General features: G+C 41.4%; 1 protein-coding gene across 3 annotated transcripts in view; it reads right to left on the bottom strand.

The window, feature by feature from the left end:
• The window catches only part of DOCK5 (dedicator of cytokinesis 5), a 211,725-nt gene that overhangs the window by 100,687 nt on the left and 87,269 nt on the right, over positions 1 to 23,769 (bottom strand). For all 3 annotated transcript variants that reach the window (XM_041766771.1, XM_041766772.1, XM_041766773.1), the window contains exons 6-11: positions 14,092 to 14,240; positions 11,167 to 11,302; positions 9,680 to 9,837; positions 8,524 to 8,605; positions 6,163 to 6,292; positions 3,209 to 3,281 (exon numbers count right to left, since the gene is read on the bottom strand). In XM_041766771.1, the coding sequence (XP_041622705.1) occupies positions 3,209 to 3,281; positions 6,163 to 6,292; positions 8,524 to 8,605; positions 9,680 to 9,837; positions 11,167 to 11,302; positions 14,092 to 14,240 (728 nt within the window). The remainder of the gene's footprint in view (positions 1 to 3,208; positions 3,282 to 6,162; positions 6,293 to 8,523; positions 8,606 to 9,679; positions 9,838 to 11,166; positions 11,303 to 14,091; positions 14,241 to 23,769) is intronic.

Genomic DNA, 23,769 nt, shown 5'->3' with positions numbered 1-23,769 from the left:
GTAAGCTCCGGGCCTCAGTTTCCTCATCTGTAACATGAGTCTAGATCATATGCCTTTCAAAAGGCTCCATCTGGCATCAACACCCAACCTACATACAAGAGCAATATGCAAACAGCAGCTTTTGGAGGCTGTTCCTAGATTCTCATGTGATGACAAACTATATGTAGAGTTACGATGGCATAGCCACTGGCAAACAAGCTTTACTTTAATGATCCCACCAGGCCGAGGTTCATATAGGGAGATCATAGAGTCACACACAGCCCTCCTGACAGCACAATCACTCTCAGGTGCTACCTATCAGCCTGGTGCAATTCAGTAGTCTCCCTCTGTGTTGTGGTTTTGTTCTTTTGCCCACTATGCAAGCCAGCTTTATCTGCAGGGTTCTGATCTATATTCTGATAGTAGCAGGAAAATGTAATGCAATGTCTTACTGAAAAGCCAGGTGGCTGTGATCTGAGTGGCTGTCTTCAAACGACCCTCTCTTAAAGGGACTAGCAGAATACATATAGGAGACTCTCCTGATATAACACTGTAAAGCTCTTGAGATAAGTTATGAAAACATTTGTCATAAATCTTAGGAGTGAAAAGCCAGAGACTTGTGATTTGCATCATAAATGCTTTACAGTGGCTGTTGGCTGCACAGCGAGCAGTAATCAAATTGGGGCTGGGCTCCTCAGCAACTCAAAGTGTGTATTATTATATGGGAAGGCGATCTCAGGGCTTCACTGCTTCAACATGACAGCCTGATGGGCACTAGTTCAGAAATTAGGCAGGGAGGCACATAACCAAAGGATGAAATAGACCTCAGAAGTGAAATACACCTACAGAATAACTTTCGCATCCATGCATGCCGCTCCTATTATGTATATACATATATAATATGTGTATATACATGATGCGCATATAATAGTAATACATAATAGCATTATGCACATATATAATAGGAACATCCATGGACACGTAAGTTCTTTATGTTTATATATATCATAACCTATAATATACACATTTTAATGTATCTAAATATATATTCATATTTATTCTCTATATATTATTTACTTAATATTTATTCAATGTTTAAGATAGTCATATATTAATATATTAATACATTTTTAACTCCATGGATTAATATAAAATTATAGTTTAATATAAAAATTTAATATAAAATTATATGTTTATTACATTTAATATATTTATTTAATATAGTTGAATGTGTATGTAGCTATTTATATTGGGATCAACATTCAAGAATTTCAAAGTAATCTCATAATTCATATTAGTACTAAGCTACATAAAATATTTACCTTGTCACATTCTTGGAGGGTCAGTGTATAGGTGGTAGGATACTAAGTAAGCACACAGTTAAAAAATTATTAATAACAGCCTTTGGATGAAGGAAGAAAGTGCTACTTAGCACAAGCTATTTGTACTATTATATTACTATTACTATTAGAAACTGGTCCAACGGTGGTAGGCTTTAAACTGAGAAAGAAAGATTTTTGTACTTTATATAAAATTACATATAATACATATTTTTTTTTGTAGAAAAAAATAGGAACACAGAGTTAAACAAAAATGGAGTAAAATCACCTTTGGTTACATTAACGGAAATACTCACTGTTAATTATGGAGTATATTCTTTGAAATATCTACATTTTGAGGCTTCTAATGCCCTGTAACAATTTATATTTTTATAAGTACCATGTACTTTATGTCCACCCAAACTCCAGATATTGTATATATTTTCAAGACTCAGTCAAACCAAATATCAAGACTCCTTGTTTAATTTGCATTCCATTGATTCTCAATGAATTTACAGGCCATTTCTTTCTGTGTGTACGTGTGCATGGCCATGTGTGTATATATACGCATGTATATTATTTTCTGCTCATACCCTTATGAATTTCTACTAATTATATAGTAAAAATATTCATCCTTTTTTCACATACATTGCAAAGATTTTACTAAATTTTATTCTGGACATAAGTTATTTAAAATTTTTGTGTGGTTTAACCTGTCAATTTTTCTTTTTTGGTCAAATCTTTGGAGTCTGAGTCAGCAAGACCTCCCACACACCACTATTACATAAAACTTCTGTTTTTCTGCAGTATTTTAAGATTTTAGTTCTTACACTTATATATTTAATCAATCAGAATTTACAGTGGCACAAGATGTGACACAAGGCTCTAGTTTAGGTTCCATAAATGATTAGCTAATTTTGTCAAATAATTCATCTCTGCATAGTTCCTATTTCTTCACTGATGTGCACTATTATTTAAAAAAAATCATATATGAATTCAAGTATCCTTGGGCTGGTTTCCAGAATTCTCAGCAGTTCTACTGATCTGCTGTGGCAGCTACAGGTTGGCTGAGACAGTCACCCTCCCTCACTGACACGACTGCTCTGTTAGGACTCAGTTCTATCATCTTCTGTGGCCTCGTTTAGGCCACCTGCATGTGGGGTAATGCGAGCACGACTGCTAGAGCCAGCCACCATGTTCACACATATACTTCTTCAGAGTCATGTGGGTTGGCATTTGCTGGCCCACAACTCCCCGGGGGCCCGCCCAGGCCTCCAGCTCCCAAAGCTCAGTCTGAGTCTTAGCCGAGCTCTTCAGGGAATCCTTTCATGTCCTCCCAGGCTGGTTCTCCCTCCACCAGCAGGAGCCCAGGCATTATTAGTCAGCCCCTCACTCTCAAACCTCCTACACTCCTTCTACTCAAAGTGTGGTCTCCAGCTCAGCAGCAGCAGCAGCAGCAGCAGCCGGAAGCTTGTCAGTTCAGCCTCCAGACCTACCAGACCACGTTTTTGTTCTGACAAAATCTCACAGAAGCCCTGTGCTGTCCTGCATGATGCCCTGTCTTCTGTAATACTTGCACCCTACAACAGGGTGCAAATACACTTTGGCCTTTCTGACACTTACAGGACACCATTCTCTGGTTTCTAGTGTGGACAGAGATTTGCCCCTTCTATTCCATCGGCCCTTTCTATAAAATCAGAAAGGTTACATTTGCCCTCTTACATGTGATCCCAATATAAAGGACCTTGAATAAAGCCTTCTGTCAACTTCTATCTCACAATCTTCCAGCTTCCGAGGCTTTCCTTCTGTAACTGAGCAAATGGTTCCTAGCACCTGGTTCTGTGTTAACAGATCATTCAGAGAACTACTCCCGGTCTCAAGTCACCCGGGATAAATGCCAAAGTACTTACTGCTGAAAGGGAATAAAATGCTGCTTTTCTTCATCATCCACCTTCCCATGTATGATATCAGTAATATCCATCACTAGGAAAAAGATAAAAGTTAATTAAAGAACTTAATTGCTTCAGGCTTCAATAAGTTACAATGGAAAATTATGGTATCTGCAAACACAGGACACTAGAGAAGAAAGATACCAAGCAGGGACACCCCGTGTCTTTGCCAGTGAGGACTCCCTGTGCCCAGCCTGCAGAACGATTCATCAGGAGCTCTGGCAGAGGCTTGGATTTCTCTCAGATCAACCCTGCAAACTACCCGCTTTTTAAAATTCTACACGACCAAGTGCTAAATTCTTGAGAAATCTGAAACCATTTTGTTTGTTTGTTTGTTTTAGCAAGCCTGCATTCAAAGACACAGAGCACACATATTTCTGTTAGGAGTGTTAAGAGAATGAAGATCTGAGAAACTCAAAACTGAAGTGGTCAACCGCCTCTTGGACTTGGCATAGTCGCACCTGGTTTCCATGTCCACAAAGGTAAGCCAAGGTGCCAGCAGCACAGAACTGAAGATCACACAGTGATTTGCTCCTTTGGACAAGAAGAACAAGTAATACAGCATCATTCTGCACCTTCCGGGTATATTATCTTATTATACAGATACTATTATTTGCCCTACTTTAAAAGATGAGCAAAATGAGCACAGGAAAGGTTGGTAATTGGCCCTAGATCCAAAGTTTTAAGTGGTCAAGCCAGGGTATGAACCCAAGAGTGATTATGGGGTCAAATCACTTAAGCCAATAATGCCCTGCTGCCTGGAGAACTAATAAGTGGGCTACTCCACAGCTGCTCAGACGAGGCAGGGCCCATGGCCAAGAGGCCACCCGTGGTTAATGAATTACAATCCGGCCATAAAACACACACTCACAATCTACTCTCCCGATAACCTGTTTGGAGATTAAAAGAAGTACTGATATAGGAAACATTTCTCGTATGAAAAAGTAAAGGATAAGGACAGAAATGCCTTCTCAAAGCCAGTGGGTAAGGCCTGGGAAATAGTAATGTTGGTGAAAGGATGCTGTGAAAGCGGGCTGTGCCATCAGCCCCTAACAGACCCCTACAAATACTGTACAAAAAAAAATGCTGAAAAATCTGTGTCTGGCACATGTAGTCCTCAAACAGGCAGTTCATTTGCTGATGCCATCATGTAGTTACTCATCTGCTGATCGGTGCTTGGCATCGAGGATCAGAGTAAATTACTGTTCTCTCCTTACATGTGCACCCACCCACCTACTCTGAAACAGAAAAGCAAGCAAAGCCGCAAGCTTGATGTTCCAATCTCTTTGGCCCATTTTGAAGGACAGCGATCTCGAATATGCCCTAAATTTGAAGTTCAGTGAATTGTCATATACATGGCTAAATTGTGCTAGACCAGGGCTCTCTGTCTTTTCTGAGATTTCACTTTAATTCTCTATCAGGAGTAATGCTGCGCCCTCTTCAGAGACTGGCAGACCTTGAGCAGCAAATGGGAGCGCAAGGCTGGTCAAGGGATGAGAGTGCAGTCTCATAGAGAGAAAGCCTTGTTTTCCAAACAACCCACAAGTTCAAGCCTGCTGACATTTTCTGGCCATTTGTTCCAGGAGAATTATGGCATTTCATTGACAGCTTTCAAAACTTCTTGGCAACCAAGACGTCAGTGTATGACCCAGAATGTATTTCCTCAATTTAACAAACTACAGAAGAAAATTCAGGGCCTCTCGGAAGGGATTTTGATTTAAGCCAAGGGCCCTCTTTGAAAGCAGTTACCAACACCATGTTGACTTTGAAGAGTGAATCTCTCAGACTGGCAAAGTCTTTCTAGGGAGAATTTTATTGGACTGAAATCAATATGCAGCCCGCAGGCAGGGAGAATGCCAATAGTCACAACTGAGCCTCTACTCCGGTCCTACTGAGCACAAGGCACTGTGCTGAGCACTGAGAGAAAAACAAAGGAGATGGGGTCTAGGTGAGGATGCAGAACCCAAGAAAAGACAATTGGTAGCCCTGGGCAGTAAATGCTGTGTGTCTGATGCTAACGCTGACAACCAAATTCATCTTGCACTGTCTCTAGGTTTCCCTCCCTATGTTTAATTGTGTGTGTGTGTGTGTGTGTGTGTGTGTGTGTGTGTGTGTGATGAGGGTAAAATATACATAGCATAAAATCTGCTGTTTGGGGCACCTGGGTGGTTCAGTGGTTGAGTGTCTGCCTTTGGTTCAGGTCATGATCCCAGGGTTTGGGGATTGAGTACCACATCGGGCTCCCCACAGGGAGCCTGCTTCTCCCTCTGCCTATGTCTCTGCCTCTCTCTCTCTCTCATAAATATTTTTTTTAATATGCCATTTTAAGCATTCGTAAATGTACAGTTTAGTGGCATGAAGTACATTCACAGTGTTGTGCAGTCAGCTGCACCATCCATCTCCAGAACTTTTTTATCTTCCCAAACGGAAACTGTCCCCTTTAAACACTAGCTCCCCTCATTCCCCTACCCCCACCCCCAGCAAGCCCCATTCTACTTTCTATCTCTGTGACTCCGACCACTCTAGGTACCTCATGTAATTGAGAGCATGCTGTTTATTTTTTTGTGACAGGCTTATTTCACTTTACACAATATCCTCGGGGTTCATCCACATTGTGGACTTTCCTTCCTTTTTAAGGCTGAATGATAGTCCACTGTATGTACAGACCACATTTTGTGTACCGTTTATCTATCCATGAACACTTGGGTTGCTTCGCCTTTGGGCTATTGTGAATAAGGGTGTACTTGTACCCGGGTGTACAAATATCTTATAACCTTCTGCTTCCAGTTCTCTTGGGTAGACACCTAGAAGTGGGATTCCTGGATCATAAGTTCTATATTTCACTGCTTGAGGCCTGCCATGCTGTCTTTTATAGCGGCTGCACCGTTTACATTTGTCTCTGGGTCGTTCTGTACCTGCTACTCCAAAAGGTCTTCGGAGCCCACAGGTGTGCTTTTTGCCATCCTTCAGCTCCATGTGGCCCACTCGGACAATCTGGCACACGAGGCTGATGCGGGGTCGGATGAGGTCTGTGCTACTGAGATCCTGAAGGGACAGAGAACATGTAAAAGGAGATCATGCCACATCACCCTGTCACCTTTGTTGCTCTTTTCACTCTACAACAGACCACCGTTTGGAGCATATTTTCCTAATATTAGAATTGCAGCATAACTTCTCCCTTCCCCGTCCCCACCCAAGAACTACCATGGTATCCCAAGAAAATGACTGTATTCAAAAAAGGAAGGAATTTTTTTTATTTCCCAGTTCCTACTTCAAGTTGAGAAATCAGATCTCAATTGAAAGCCTCTAATTTATCCATTTAAGCAGGGTACTTAAAAATTGGGACACCTGTCATCACTACTTCCTATTCTGCTAGGACATAGCTGAGCACAGGATGCATTTCAGTGTCAAATGAAATCAAAGACACTGTGTGACACTGACATTTATGGAGGAATCTATACAGGCTGGTGATATTTCATTTCATCTCCCAAATAATCCTGTGAGGCAACTATAACAGAGAAATTTACATGTGCTGGTTTCTATAAATTATTCATCTGTTTTATGAGAGTCATTCATTGAGAGCTTCTGGGTGGATGTTGATTAATGAAAGATGTGTAGATAAGATGTCTTTTTTTTTTGTGGTTCATGTTCTACACTTGTTTGTATTCTTAAGGCTGGATGAGTAAACCCATGAATGAGCCCACATATCTCATTCTCTAACATCAAAAATAATTTAATTGCATTTCAAATTCCTTTCATGAAACAGCTATCCAAGGCCTCTTTACTGAATCAAGAATTACTTTCGAATAGTCACTCCAAACCCATCCTCTGTAATTTAGTTAACTCAGGTCTCCAAGATAAGAATACAAAGCAATGATAGCATCAACCCTGAATTTCTGCTCCAGGTTTTGTGAGGCTTCTGTTAATAGAAACATAAAGACTCTAGGTGACTATTTATACAAATGTGGCACACTGATATTATTTAATAATGTACAATCATTTGTAAAAGAAGATTTTGTAGAATGTTGAGTGATCAAGAAAGTGGTCACCACATTTTATTTAATTGAAAAGGCTGGAAATGAAATTTACTTCCCAAGAAGACCCTCATTGGCAAGGGGAGTGGGGGGAAGGGGATGAAATGCAGCTTTTCTAAAATGCTATCGATTAGAAGACAATTATCGACTAGAAGAAAATTCAGCAATTCCTTTTATAATGTTTTTTTTTTTTTCCCCAAGGGACACATTGAGTGATAAATGCCTTTTGATTTTAGGGAAAAATCCACATTATTTGTGAACTGAGGAAGGAAGGTTTCAGGAAGAGTTCCAGCTCTTTCTCTTTGTTTGCCAAGTGGTAAAGATACAGGTGTGTCAGTATATGAGCAGTAATGACACCGTGCTCATCCCAGAAATGAGATGTTAATAGAAGGACTGAATAATAATGAGAAATGAATGAACAAATGAGAGACTGATACACCTGTACTGGGTCTGCTGCTCCATATCACGTTCTTTGGCACTTTAACTTACACTATTTTCCTTGCTGTAGGAGTAGTAAGAGAACAAGGAAATAAAATATGTGCATGGGCTTAATTAAGGAAAGAAGGCAGAAAAGGAAGAGAGTTCTCTCCTTTAGGCCTAGTGCAGAGCAGTGAAGAGTCAATAAATTCCTCTTGACTGATACAGAGCAGTACTCCTCCTTCCTTGGAGAAAAGGAGGAGTATAGGGTAAAGTCCATTAAAATATGAGCAAACAAAAAAGTCAAGATCCTCATCTTTGCCTAAGCTATCACCTTGGTCTGGAACGCTCTTGTATCAGCATTGCTCATTCTCTTGTCAACTTTAAGTTCTTGCTCAAACCACCCCTTCTCCAGAAGGTCTGCCTCGACCTGCCTATTTTAAACAGCATCCCTTCCCCAGTCCAGAAACTCCCAACCCCTCCCCCAAAAGTACTTATGACTTCTAACATTCTGTACAATTTACTTATTTATTTGATCATTGTTTCTTATGGTCTCACCATTTTGGATAAAAGCTGTTTGAGGCCAGGGATGCTTTTTCTGATATGTTCACTATTATATCTCACAAGTGTCTATCTAGGTCAGTGGCTGGGATCTAATAGCGGCTCGATAAATATTTGCTAAATAAACAAGTGATTATTCCTGCTAGAGGGATTGGGATGATTTTTCTTTTCAGCTTTCCATTTCTTAAGTTTTCCATATACTTACCACAAGCACCTACTAATATCATAAGCACAGAAAATTATCAAACATAAGGTAGGACTTACAGTAAAAACTGCTTGAAGGTTATTAAGCTTCTCTATTTCCTTGGGCATCCCATTACTGCCCCAACGAATTAGGTAATTCTCACTGGTGAAGGAAAAAAAAAATATCCTTAATGAAAGGCTAACTGATGGGGATGGGGCTGCCCTGAGCATAGACTTTACAGGGTAAAAACGAAGGCCCAAAAAACTCTGTTGAATTTATCAGCTAAGTGTGAATGTAGCGCCCAAGTGGCTGCTCCCTGGTCTCCTGGCTTTGGAGAAGCCTGCGTGCTGCAGCCCAGCTCTGTGATGCACGCCCAGGGTGGACCCAGACAAACACTACTCAGGATAGGCAAAGGCACAGCTGATTCTATCACATTTTGCTTCGGGACATTCTCCCACCTCCAATTCTTTGTATAAAAATTTCAGCTCTTCTGAATCTGGAATCTAATTTCAAAATAATCACTCTAAATCCATCCCCTGGAATCCACACCACTACACTTAAACAAAATTTCTACTATAGAAATAAACAGTTTGTCAGTAATAACCTTGAACCATCTGCTCAAGAAGAAATCTGTTTTCTTAGCTGAGTCATGCTCAGCTAAGTAGTAGCATGACTGTAGGGTCAAACAAAGCCTATTATCATTCCCTACAGCCTTAAAAAAAAAAAACAACCCTTTTTTTTTTTAAACAGACTTTATTTTTTAGAGCAGTTTTAGGTTGACAACAAAGTTGAGTGGACAGTACAGAGAGTTCCCATATACTCCCTGCCCCCCCACCCCCGCCAACAGAGCCTCACCCACTATGAGCATCCCCCCAGCACAGTGGTACATTTGTTACAATTGCTGACCCTACACCAATACCTTACTACCGTTCAGAGTCCATAGTTTACCTTAGGGTTCACTCTTGATGTTTGTATTCTACTGATTTGGACAAATGTATCATGACACACATCCACCATTATAGTATCATACAGAATAGTTTTACTGCCCTAAAATCCTCTGTGCTCTGCTGATGTGTTCCTCCCTTATCTGGTCCCCAATGGTCTTTTGAACTCTTTGTCCTGTCTCTGATAAGTTTTATGTGACTCTAAGACTCTGGGAGTACATAGACTGTGGGTGGCAGGTGAAGGCTGGGTATTTTTGCAAGGTCAAGAGCAAATGGCCTGGGACTCCACTACCTGATGAAGGTGGACTGGTCCGGGTCATAGAGGGCCATGAACAACTCAGCGTCTTCCCCAATGTTGCAGACAAAGTTCTTGAAGTTCACATAGAGGCCATAAGTGTGGACAGCACTGAAGACAGACTGGCCTCGCAAGTCTAGGTTCTGAAGAACTGACTGAACACAAAGGAGGAGAGAGAAATCATCTCAGTTTCAGCAAATGGAAAATAATGGCCAAGACATGGGCCAGCAAATGGGGAACAAGTATAAGTACCACCTGAGGGGAGAAACACTGACAGAGAAGAAAGTGTGTGCATGTGGCCAAAGGAGCAAGTGAGCAAAATATAATCACTATGATTTGGATGCTCAAGACTGTCCTCTTTGTGGGGTGCCTGGGTGGCTCAGTTGTTTAAGCATCCCACTTTTGATTTTGGCTCAGATCATGATCTCAGGGTCATGAGATGGAGCCCTGTGTCAGGCTTCACGCTCACCACAGAATCTGAGATTCTCTCTCTCCCTCTCCTTTTGCTCCCCCTCTCCCCACTGTGCACACACACTCTTTCCTCTAAAATAAGTAAATAAATCTTTCAGGGGGCGTGGGGGGAAGAACTGTCGTGTTCAGGGCCTTGAATCCAGCGAATTCAGTTAGTGCTATCTAAAGATGACAACTCATGGCTTAGCAGCTTCGAGAACTTCTCATCTCTCACAAAAGCTTCTGAATGAGCGTCATAGGCACAAAAATCATGATCCATTATTCTTCTTTTGGGGAATAGCTCTCATTGCAACACTGGAAAGGCCTCACTCTCAAGTGTGGTTAGCCACTGGATCCAGAAACACAATTAAATATGATTATAACTGTACTAAAGAAACAAAAACAACAGACTCAATAAACAGAAGTCTTTACTCATTAGAACAGAAAGATTAGAAGAATATATGCCAAAATATCAATATGGATGGGTCTGTGTCATCATACTATGGCGGGTTTTTCTTGTTCTCTTTCTCTGTACTTTTCTAATTTTTATTTAATGTCTAATTGTTACTTTCAAAACCCTTGGAACGCATTATTTTTAAATATTTTATTATTTAGTTTGGAAATTGTATCATATATACCAAATACAGTTACACCATACAAAGGCTCCCTCCCACCCAGTTCTCCTTCCTAGAGGCAATCATTAATTATCAGTTTCTTGTCTATCACTTCTCAGTTAGTCTATGCATATGCAAACACAGAGATACATATATCCTTTTCTGAGATATGAAGACTAGTGTTCTGTACACATGTTCTGCATCTTGCTCTTTTTCTATTAATGCACACTTTTGCAATCTTTCTGTATCAGAAGGTATACCGCCGCCTCATTCTTTCTGTTATGTTTTGCTTTCAGTGAAGCAATGAATGATTTTCTAAACATTTCTATCTCTGGTTGTCCATGACTCCCTTTCTCTCATTAAAGTAAAAGCAAAACCGGAATCTCGGCAGCCCAAATCTAGACACTGGAGAATGTATACCTTTTCTTCTTGGATCTTCTCCTCAATCCTTTTCGAGGCCATTTCATGGGCCTTGAAGAGGGCAATGGTGCTGGTCTCATCTGGGTCCAGGATGTTCCCATTGTCATCTCTTACTACCAGATCCAACCCAAGCATTCTAGAAAGAAAGGAGTGATTAGCGAGTTCTCCTCATTAAGAACAGACTCTCTTCTGAAGAGTCCCTGGAGGATGCACAGTTAGAAAGCTGGGCGTTGGACCAGTCAAGTTAAGAACAATTCCTTGGCTTTTCTCTTTTGGATTTCTGCCTCCTTTCCTCATAACTTATGGTAGGTAAGTTATGAAAACTCATGGTCATGTTAACCAAACTCAGAGGATATGCAAAGCAATTTGTTCCACAGAACCTCCATAGCAAAGGCAAAACTGGCACTGATTGCGACCAGATTACTCTGACCAATGGCTCTTCCCCTATCTTCTATCACTTGGCATAGGAGGAGTAATGATAGACCAGTCCCCAAATATCTGGGGGCTTTGTCTGATTTCCTTAAAAGTTCAATGTTGAAGACAGTCCTTGATTCAAGACTGTCTTAAAGGCAATCAGTGAAGTAGGTCCTGGCTGTTGGAATCTCATAACCTCAAAGCATGGGCTCTGACTTGAATCTTGGTTTGAATACATGCTAGCACAATGATTCCAGGTAATTTACTTCATTTTGCAAAGCCCTAACTTCCTCATCTGTTAATATCCCCCACCCTCAGAGCTGCTGCGAGAATTTAATGAGATAACACATAAAAAGCACGTAACACAACATCTAGTATATAGTACACTCTCCACAAATGGCAGCTCTTATCGCAGAAACCAGCACAAGAAAAAATCTGTGTTAAGTTGTAGCTCTGAGTGTTTTTTTAAAATATTTTATTTATTTATTCATAAGAGAAACAGAGAGGGAGAGAGGCAGAGACACAAGCAGAGAGAGAAGCAGGCTCCATGCAGGGAGCCTGACGTGGGACTCGATCCCGGGTCTCCAGGATCACACCCTGGGCTGAAGGCAGCGCTAAACCGCTGAACCACCCGGGATGCCCTGTAGCTCTGAGTGTTACATAGGGAAAGTAAGAGCCACATGACCTAGGCATGGCACTATCCCTACCAAGGCTCTTATGCCCGATGTGCACAAAGAAATAGAAAAAAATTTTTGTTTAGTTCCAATAAGTTGGGGACTGTGGTGGAAACAGGATACTGCTATCTGAATACCCAGCGTACATTCCAGGAACCAGCAATTTGGGAGAGTAGGGATGTCCAAACAGCAAGAAAGCTACGGGATAATAGTGAAATATGCCAAGTCTTTGGGAAGAAAGCAAAAATGTCTAATTACCCTCCTCCCTGTTTTATAGCATCTCCATTAACTGATTTAATCTGGCAGATTCCTTTCCATGACAGCCAGATCCACAGGCCACCCAGATGCAGGAGCTATGGGTCTTGCTGGCAGCTCAGAGACTGAGCACTGAGACACTGATGAAGCAGCTTAATTTCTTGAGCTGCTTTTAAAGACTGGAGAGGGAAGGCAGGCTTGTCTGACCCTCAGTGGGACATTAACATCCTATGCTGAAGATCAGAGTCCTCCAGGCCAATGTCATACTGTGACAAGACTCAAAAATACTAGGGCAGCCTACATGCAAGGAGGGAATCTCCTAACCTATCTTAAAGCATGGGTTCTGCTGTCACTTAGACCAGGATTTAAATCTTGGTTTGAATACATGCTAGCAAGATGATTTCAGGTAATTTACTTTATACTTTGACTTATCACACCATGTCTTTGAAGAAATACTCGAGCACATGATTAGCAACCCCTGTGGCTATAGTCCTATGAATGGACAAGTGACACGGGAGGGAACAGTTCATTCTTAACCCTAAGGAGGGAGCATTAAACATGAAATCATCAAGTTTGGGGTTCAAATTTAGACTTCCCCACTTCTGATCTCTGTGACTTGGAAATAAATTACTTAAGCTCACTTGATCTGTTTCTTTAACCATAAAATGAGTTATAATCAAGTAATATATATGAAGGAACATAGGAGATTTCAAATAATGATTGAATATGAATCTTGTATGTTATAGTCACTCTGGATATTTCTGAATATAGTTGCCAGAGTCTATAACATCTAAGTCCATAGGATAATGAGCTGTACTTTTACAGATGTCAGAAGTACATTCAAGAGTCCTGAGGCAAAGGGGGAAGGGGAAAAATCACATATGCACAACTTGAAGAAATTTAGAAAATGAAATGTCAGACAGATCAACAAAACTGAGGAACCAACCCAATCTTTTAAAAGGAGCTGGTCAGGAGAGATGTATCCCAGGCTACCATAAACTGATGAGTGGACTGATTTCCCATTTTCCAAAGGGAATCTATAGATCTGCTTTAGCTAATCAGAAAATTAACAAAGTGATTAACTCTTTCGAGGTTACTGGAGACATAATTGACAGGCTAAGAATATGTTTTACTCTTCTTGTAAATTTGGTTTTTATACACTTCACACAATGGTCCCAGTTAGGGACATGGAGATAAAGACAGAATGAATCTGACGTTGATTTAAAGTTCACTGTCAGAATAAGAACTGTGATCCTTGTAGGCCTCAGAAAATGTGACTTTGGATGCACTGTCCCTTTCAGGCTTGTTTGGCAGCAAAGTCCCATCTTCCCTGATCATCTGATCATCCCTGATGATCTTCTCTGATCACCCTTGACCCAGAGATCCCACACAGGGTCTGGCCTCCACGAGGGGACTGACTGCCAAATTTTTCCAACAAAATTAAATGTCTTCCAATGCAGAAAGAGAGAGCAGTAAGCACCATTCTTTGACAATTCCAAGATGGAAAGCTGATGGCAAGCCATCCTTAGCAGAAATGTGTCCATCTCTTTCCGAGTTCTCGGTGAAATTGTCCCTGGTTTACCTGTTGCCATGATCGATTTTGGCTGTGACCTTTTTCTTGAGCTCTGCCAGTTCGTCCTTGGGGAGTGTTCCAGACAGGATCTGGGACCGCCACTCAATCAGGCTGTACGTCATCTGCTGCAGCTGGCGGAAGAGCGTGACCTTATTGCTCTAGGATGGGAAATTGAGGTGGAGGAAAGAACAAAAAATAAAGGTGTGGAGGATGGAAGGCATCTTTTGACTTGACTCTTACTCTATAAGGTATTGCTTAAGCAAATAATTTCACCATACAATAAGCTGTGTGCTTCAAAGAATTTTTTAAAAAATAGGGATGGCTTTGTTCTAGGCCATTCCCACTCCCTCTTCTATTCCAATTTTAGAATCAGATAAGCCACTAGAGGAGGATGGTAGCTCCTAAGTCATAAGTATATCAAATCATCCATGTACCCTAAGTTCAACCATGGCCCTCCTTTGTTTTAAACCCTCCAGGGAGTTCCTCTGTCCTCCAGAGACAGAAAATCACATTGTAAACCCCATGGGTCCTGCCCACATACCCAATTGCATTTTTTTTCAAAAGATTTTATTTATTAAAAAAAAAGATTTTATTTATTTATTCATGAGAGATACAGAGAGACTCAGAGACATAGGCAGAGGGAGAAGCAGACTCCTCACAGGGAGCCTGATGCTGGACTCGATCCCTAGACCAGGATCATGCCCTAAGCTGAAGGCAGGTGCTCAACCATTGAGCTACCCAGGCATCCCATCCAGCTGCATTTTATACCAATGTCTACCTCAAAAATATATGCTCCTTTCTTGCAAAAGCTGTGTCCATTTCTCTTAAGTGTTCCAGACACTCTCAATATGATACCTCTTCTCCTTGAAACCACTCTTCTCCTCTTCCCTCAAACATCCCCCCATTTTGCACCTCCTCACACACTACAACCTATACCAATCATTAATTCTTACTTCTTTGGTCTCAACTTAGAAGTCTCTTGCTCAAAACCCTAATGATGGGCTGGCTATCCCTCCCATTGTTCCTGGAATTTGCTCCCATTCTGGCACTCAGAACCCAGAGATCATCTTGGCCCATCTGACCCTCTTCTTGGACATAAGCTCCTAGAGGACAGGACAAGGGGCTTGTTCATGCTTGTATCCCTAGGAACTGATATGGAGTAGACGTTCTATAAAATGTACTGCATGAGTGAATTACGGATGGAGAAAGAATTATCATTTCAGAGATAAAGGATAATGGAAAATGAAACGGAGAATATTGTCTTAAAGTCCTCATAAAACTGTAAGACCATCCCAGAAATCATCACACCTACAATAATTAAACTACTATTCCGGGCTTCACTAAGAACTTCTCTATCTGAACCAAACTAACTTATGACCAACTAATTATATGTACCTCTGTCATTTGAAGAGTCAAATATCTGATTTCCAAGCCATTATGACCTTGCCTCTATCTAAATGAGTATATAGTTATATATGTAAATAATATCACTAACATACACAATATTGTTTACATAAATAACATACATCTCATTTTATTCATATAACATAATTTTAAATTGTGACAAGAACCAGAAGGAAAACAAATGGGGGCAATATGATGGGGGAAGGAAGACACGAGATAAAGTCATAATGGAAAACTGTTTTGTGTATCACTTTTGAAACATGTTTTTTAAAAATAAAAACCTGCACAATTCCACTCACCACTTACATACTACAAGATCACTTCTTTTTTATTTATAGGTAAAAATTCATGATATATTTATATAACTAAATATTTTTAAATTATAGGAAATATTATTATATGCTATAAAAATAATGTACCCACACACACACACACACACTCAAAGAAACTGTGGATGGCTATAGAGTGTGTTCTTCTGTGATCTTCTTCTACAACAATCCCTGGGGCAGATTCCCAGGCAAGTTATCGAGTACAATCAAGATACTGAAAATACCCAAGATACTCCTGAACAAAGAGTAAAGGTGGAGCAAAGAGCCCTCAGCCCAGAAGTGGGGACAGGGGGAGACAGCGAAGACTAGCAGAGTGGAATAAAAACCCTAAAAGAAGGTCAATGTTCTGAGTGCACAAAGGAGAGAGTCAAAGAACTCACTTCTATGCTCCATAAACACTACTGATCTGAAAAATACAGACCATGAAACCTGCTTCAAATTTTGTACTGCCTACGTTTTAGGCTTTTAGCATTTTCTGAATTGCCTCTTCCTCATCAGCCAGTCTTTCAAAAAAGCATAAAAACGGGACTTTAAAAGTTCCATTTTTAATAAGCAAAGGTAAAACTGTTTTTTTTTTTTCATGCAGTACTGCATAAAATGTTGCCATCCATTGTCTTTCAATCTGAAAAAGGGAGTGAGAAATTAAGCCCATAAAATTCTGCCTTTCAAAGCTGCTAGGCAGAGAGGGGATCTTCTTTCTTGCAACCCATTTGTCTACTCTTAGGTGTTTTGTTTAAGTGTTTTCTAATTTTAATGAAGATATTAGTCCTCATATTATGGTAAAAAGAGAATGCGGGAGGTGTTGAGACTCAAGGGAGCCTCTCTGAGAGACAGTGCTTTGTTTGTGACACATGGTCACAAGTTCTTGGTCTCAATTATATTAGACACTATCCAAGGCAATTTAATTATTGCCTGTTCATATCATCTTGTTTGCCAAGATCCCCCCATAAAAGAAGGATGAAGACAGCCATTCTTCTCTGACTCACTGTGCCAAATTAATTCTGAATAGACAAGCTGGAACACACCAAAGGAAGCAATTTCCCCAGTTATAGAGGAAATGGATTTTATTGCCACATTTCTAAAATTGTTCTAAGTAGGATGTTCTGTAGTAGCTGGACCCTGATGCTTATGGGTTCCCAGGGAAGCACATGAGGACAGGTGAGGAGAAAATCAAGCACTCCCCAAAAGACCCTGAGTCTCCATCTGTTGTCCCATCATGCCCCCCCTTCCTGTCTTCTTTCCTGAACTCTCCATTGCCCAAGCCTGCCTGTTCCAGAGCACCTTCTCTATTATCATTAATCCCCACTTTTTTTTTGCACTAGTAGCTATGGGTCACATAATTTAAGAGGGCAGAGAATTTATTTAATAGTCCCTTTGATCCTCTCTGCAAAAGTCAGCACAGCCCTGGGAACAGAAGAGCAACTCAAAAACAAATTCTGACAGTTCACATGTAAAACTCCACTCTGGTCTCAGTTTCAGTTACAGCTGCATGAAAGAGAGAGAGTAAAGGCATTCCTGTACCTGCCTAGAATTTCTCCCTCTTTTCCTCTTGGAAATCTTGAAGGTCTTGCTTTTTACATTTCTATTCTGAATGGCTCTCTCTCTCTCTCTCTAAGAATTTCTAGAGATAAAAAAACAAAGTCACAAGAAAAAAGCTTTGCCTTCAGCAGTGGCCACGAGGGGTACAGAAGGCCTCCACTGAGTATTTCAGAAATTCGAGAGACCACTGGGACGATGGCACCAGCACCACTTCCCTGGGTGTCAGAAAACCTGGACTGTATTTGTCATTTTCTCAAAGGAGGCAGAAGACAGTCAAAAGACTTTTCTCTGGTCCTGTCTCCATCTGCAAAGGAGTATTTCCTCTGCTCGCCAACCTCTTTTCTTGCGTGCAGATTTTGATTTAGAGGTAAAAGGCTATGACAGAAAGTATGGGGACTGGGTCTCTATCTCTAATTCTATCATTTGGGGACTGGGTCTCTATCTCTAATTCTATCATTACCTTGCTAAACGACTTTGGGGAAATCATTCCCTCTGAGATACATCCATCTGGAAAACAAAGGAACTGGGTCAGAGACCCATTCCCCAGGATAAGCAAGCGTCCCTGAGTCTAGGCGGAGACATTAAACTTAATTACTCCTGCAAGCAACTTCCTGATTAACTCTATCTGACTGACCATCTCACTCCCAACGTGCTTACATGCTCGGGGTGGCTCCATATCAAATTTCACCTGTAGAGAGCTCTCTGCAGGGACTCTCCTGTCTTTCTGTAACTCTGGGGGTCCTGGTTCCTGGGTGCCCTCCTGCCATGCTGACTCCAAACTCTGGGAGAAAGGGAATCCATGTGGCCCTGGCCCCTCTTCCTCTCCATTCCTTTCAGTGCATCTTCTCCCTGCCAGAAAAAGGCTTTGCCTGACTAGCAAACGGCTTCATTTTTGAAGGAAAGATTCCAGTAAGACACTCTTTGCCTCAGGAAGTAGCACAAGAAATCCTGAGAGGCAGGCAAACAAGACAGAGTAAAACCAAACTGGAAAAACAGCCAAAGCACACCCCCTGCCCTGTCCCGGTCACTGCCGAGTCTCATCTTGTGTCTCATGAGAGCCAGGCCCCAGCCGGGCTTGCAACTCACAGATGGAATGCCCTGACAACGAGACCAAGTTTTCTATGGGAATTTTCTGTCCCTGGTAATAAGCAATCAGATGCTGGTTTCCAACCATGAGACTAGCTTAATTACACTTCAGAGCATATGCTCCAGCAGCCAGTAATAACCACCAGTTCAAAAAGATTAGACTTGAGTAGCTTTAATCTGCACGGCTATGCAATGATGGGAAGAAAGGCGATTCATTGTGTCTGGCAAGTTCCCCACCCCCACCTCCGTTAGGGGCACTTTCTCCCCTCCAGATTTTTATACAACTACAGACCAGCTCAAGGTCTTATTGTACCCATGAATTTTAAATGAGAGAAGATCAGGGGCAACTGGGTGGCTCAGTCAGTTGGGCGTCTGACTCTTGGTTTTAGCTCAGGTCATGATCTCAGGGTCCTGGGATCAAGCCTCACATGGGGCTCCCTGCTCCATGGGGAATCTGCTTCTCCCGCTCCGTTGTCCCTCCGCCATCTCTCTCTCAAATAAATAGATCTTTTATTAAAAAAAATAAATAAATGTGGGGCACCTGGGTGTCTCAGTGGTTGAGCATCTGCCTTTGGCTCAGGGTGTGATCCGATCAAGTCCTGCATTGGGCTCCTCACAGGGAGCTTGCTTCTCCCTCTGCCTACGTCTCTGCCTCTCTCTGTGTGTCCATCATGAATAACATAAACAAAATCTTTTAGATAAACAAATAAATATGAGAAACCAGTCTGTTCTATGAACTATATTTTAGCAATTACATTCACTTGATTCAACAATACATATTAATCACCTTCTATACCTGGCTTGTTATGTTTCTCTTTTTTGTAAGGAAAAAGGATTAGATTTAGTCTCTCCAAATTACATGGACAAAACAGCCTGGCTGACCAAAACTCACCAAACCATTTCTCCAATTGGAAAGTGGGGAACCACACTGAGCTAAGTCTCGGGGTGAAAGGTTCTAGAGTATGTTTAACATCAGCAAATATCTCCATATTTCCAGCACACTCCCACTTTCAAAAATGGTCATCCCTCTGTCCTCACAAATACATCCTAACTTGTCAGTTTTCAAGTCCTTATTATTGGTTGAGAAAAATACATTATGACGTGGGATGTAGATCCGTGCTTATTCAAAAGGTGTAGCCAGGTTGTTATTGAGAAGGGAAATCTGGGTATTACATCAGTCCAATCAGTCTAAATCAACACCTCTCCAGCTGGCGGAACTCACGTGGAACAAGGGAGATGTGCTGCTCAAAAGGAAAGGAGGCCAGGGTTCAGCTCACTGGATCTACTTTCCCAAGCTAGGGAGAACACATGATCCTGAGTGGCAGCAAAGAATAAGGTGCAGAATACTTACAAACCACTGGTGGATGGCACTTAAATTCACACAGAGCCCGAAGGGGCCCCCCTGTCAGCCCTGAGCTGGAGGATGCACTGTATGATGACTTCGGGGCAGAGTTCCACAGTAGGATCTAGTTCTCCTAACATGTCCCATCATTCGTGAGCTCTTTCATGAAGCAGTGATGTAAGGGCATTGTCAGGGGCTGTCACATTTTGATGACAAAGCACCAGGTACTGTCCTGGAAGTTTTATACAGATTATCTTTCTAAATCCTTAACAGCAAATGTGCAAAGCATATATAATATATAATTACCATTTTAGGTGAGGAAAATACAACGTAGGTGTCAAAGGACTTGTCTCAGGCTATAGAATCAGCTAGTGGCATACCCTGGACCCAAATACCTGCCTTCAGGATCTGAGTTCTTTCTGTTTTAGTTTTTAGTAACTATTACTGGGTTTGCTAATTTTTTTTTCTGAATATAAAAATACATACCAAGTAAGAGAGTAAGCCAGAATTTAAGAACTGGCTGTCTGTCTGACCCCAGTGTCCACAATCTTGTCATTTCACCAGGTGACCACCACTTCACTGTTTCCCCCTTCCCAAATCAACCAGTGAAAACACGCCCACTAAACCAGTTCCAAATGAGAAACAGCAGCATAGACAAAGCCAGAAACTGTTGTGAATTCGCACCCTGCATTGGCAGGCTTCCCCTTTCTTTGCTGGAATGATCCATGCCTCCCAGATCTGAGCCTGTGGACTAAGGAGGCTCACTATCTGTGCTGAGAAACACTCAGCGAAGTTATTGAGTGCTCAAGGTCACTCCGCCTAAGATGATAACACAAGGCAAAGGAAGTGGCCTTGGATGGGGGTGGGCAGGGGGCACACACAAGGGAGCTTCAGAGACTCTGAGTTAGATCAGAGGGATGCCAAGTCAAGGCTGCCCAGAGGGAGGACATCCAAAGCAGCTACTGTTTCAAGTTAAGACAGCAGCAAGAATGCCATGTGAAGAGTCCTGGATGTTCGATCTGCACAATGACTTCACAGCCATCACCTCTCTTCATGCTCTCACAACCGCAGGGAGTCAACAAGGCAGATTTTACATAGCTTTCACACAGGGCCAGAATCCAGAAGATGCTTGGAAACATCAAGTGACTTGCTCAGGACGACAGAGCTAGTTAGGGCAGGGCCTGGATGAGAAACCAAGCTTCTGAATTTCTAGTCCAGTGTTTATTCCCTATAGCCTGCTTCCTCCCAAAAGCATAAAGCCAACATCACCAGGAAAAACAATTATATGGGACAAAATAATACTAACAGAACAAAGAGGAAGAGAAGACACATGGGCTTTGTCATCATTTCTTTTTCTGCTTTGGATGAGTGGGTTCTCCTCTCTTCAGCATAAGGAACTCCTCTCTCCTTTAAAACTTATTTGTGGTTGGGGCACCTGAGTGGCTCAGTGGTTGAGTGTGTCTGCCTTTGGCTCAGGTAATGATCCCAGGGTCCTAGGATCAAGTCCCACATCGGGTTCCCCACAGGAAGTCTGCTTCTCCCTCTCCCTATGTCTCTGCCTCTCTCATGAATGAGTGAATGAATGAATGAGTGAATAAATAAAATCTTAAAAACATATTTGTGGTTATTTCACAAAGTTACAGTATGGCTACTAAAAATAAATCACAGCTATCCAAATGTCTTTCCTGTCTAGAATAATTACCTGTGTCTACATGGCTGGGCTTACACTGGTTAGTGGATAGCATTTTCCTCTCACATAAGACTCTGGGTCTACTACATAAATTTCTTATGAGCAGGGACTGAAAAGGAGAGAACTAGTAAATGTGTTGTAGAGAACTGTGGAGGTTCTAAGACTCCACAAGCATCTTGAAAGATATCAAACAGGAGGTGCTTGGGTGGCTTAGTCTGGTAAGCATCCAACTCTTGATTTCAGCTTAGGTCGTGATCTCAGGGTTGTATAATCAAGCCCTGCTTGAGATTTTCTCTAGCTCCTTCTCCCTCTGCCCCTTTCCTGCTTGTGTGCACATGCATGTTCTCTCTGTCCCTCTCAAAAAAAAAAAAAAAAAAAAAAAAGGTATCAAACAGAACACCTGGTCTCACAATCTGAGGGAGGAAATGCAAGAAACACAAGTACTGATATAGATTAGTAAAATCTATGTTCATCTTTATGCAAACCGAAAGGACTTACAGAATCAGAAAGCAAAAACACTGATAAAATTGTGGGGGAGGGGCGTGAAAAACTACAGATTTGGGGTCCTTTTACCTTTTACCCAGTGAAGCACAATATTTGAGGTTTGCTACTTTGATGTAAATTTTTGAGAAAGAAGTTCAGAAATTCTGCCTGAAGTGAACTGTCAATATTTTAGGAAAGAACAGGAAGACAAGAGAGAAAGCCGTGATTAATAATGAACCCATTTTAAGTAGATTTTTTAAAATAAATAAGTATGTATCAAAAGCAGAAGCAGATTGCTGAGCCATATCAATTGATTAAGATTTCCACAATGAATGTCTTTTTGACATTTACAGCAGCTATCAGACATTTTTTAAATATTCACAATTACCACAATGATTATTTGATTAGATGTCAAAATTAAGATGGGAAATGCGCTTGCCCCCTCACAGAGAAGATGGAGGTCCATCCGTCCATCCTTCCTTCCGTCCTTCCTTCTTTCCTTCCATCCTTCTTTGTTTCCTTCCTTCCTTCCCTCCTTCATTCCTTCCTTCTCTGCTTCTTTCTTTCTTGCTAAGACCCCATTTCTGCTATTAAATAGTGAAATGCCCATATAGGAAATCTTCACAGTGGGCTTGCCCACATCTAACTCTTAAGAAATTTTGGAAGCCCAAAATCATGAATCAGGCTTCCTCTTCCCTGGCTGACTTCTCATTTCCATCAATAACATGGCACAATCACCTGTGAACATGTGGATGACACAGTAATGAAGTGAGCACAAGAGCTGTGTCTTAACAAGAAGAAAAGTCTATCTCATTCATATTCTTCACTCTCCAACATTACCACTTTAAAAATCTCATTTCCCAGTACTTAACTCTTGGATACGTTTCACCACTCATCAATTTCCAGAGAGAATACATTAAGGAAGTTCCCTGTGTATGTGCACTCCTCATTTATCAGACTTGTTGCAACCGCCACTAACCAATCAATTAACCAGAACCAGAGAGTGCTTTCAACAGACGTACCAGATGATCGATGTAGGCCAAAGGGCTTAAAACAGCATGTCAGTCCTCCCAGAGCTGGGAGCTTGTGATTTAAGAACTTACAGGTAGCTCTCCCCTCAATTACACATAAAGAGATCAAAAGAGCACTTGCATTACAAGGCAGTGTGCCCCAAGGGTCAAATGATGGGCTCAGCAGTAAGAGCTCCTATGGTCCAGAAGGAAACGTTATGGATTGGTATGTTTAGAAGCTACATGATGAGGAAGAAAGAACCTGAATTAGGCCTTGAAAGATGGGCAGGCAGAGAAAAATCCTGTGCTTTTCCACCAAAGGGATTGGTGATTGCTGCTGCTGTGATCCATCATGGGTAACAACGGCTCATGGAACAGGATGGAAATGAAATCATATGTTAGCTCTTAGAAGTTATGCTAGAATGAGCTTCTGATTACTGTTTTTGGTACTATGGGTCTAGAGGGAGGTGTCATTCATAAGTTATTAAGACTGGCTTGTGAGAGTTCAAATGAAGAATCAACACATGACTGAACAAAAACCCAGATAAACAAAATCACATAAAGGAAAGAGAATGACTTCCAGGCCATGGGGTCTAGTCTACTCTGTCACTGCACTCATTATGCATTGAATGAGAAAATATATCTTCTTCTGGTCAGCAGAGGAAGATGCTTACAGAGGCAAGGCCTAGTGATGCTTATGTACCTCCAGGTCTCCAGGAAAGAGGGAACATTAGAAAAAGATGTTTGTGCATTCCAGTGTCAAGGAAAGAGCTTCCTAGTGTGCACATTGCTGCCAGGGGACTT

The sequence above is a fragment of the Vulpes lagopus genome, chromosome 8 (genome assembly GCF_018345385.1).
Source record: "Vulpes lagopus strain Blue_001 chromosome 8, ASM1834538v1, whole genome shotgun sequence".
Classification (NCBI taxonomy): domain Eukaryota; kingdom Metazoa; phylum Chordata; class Mammalia; order Carnivora; family Canidae; genus Vulpes; species Vulpes lagopus.
The sequence above is the reverse complement of the archived record's forward strand: the minus strand, read 5'-3'. Positions and strand labels throughout refer to the sequence as shown.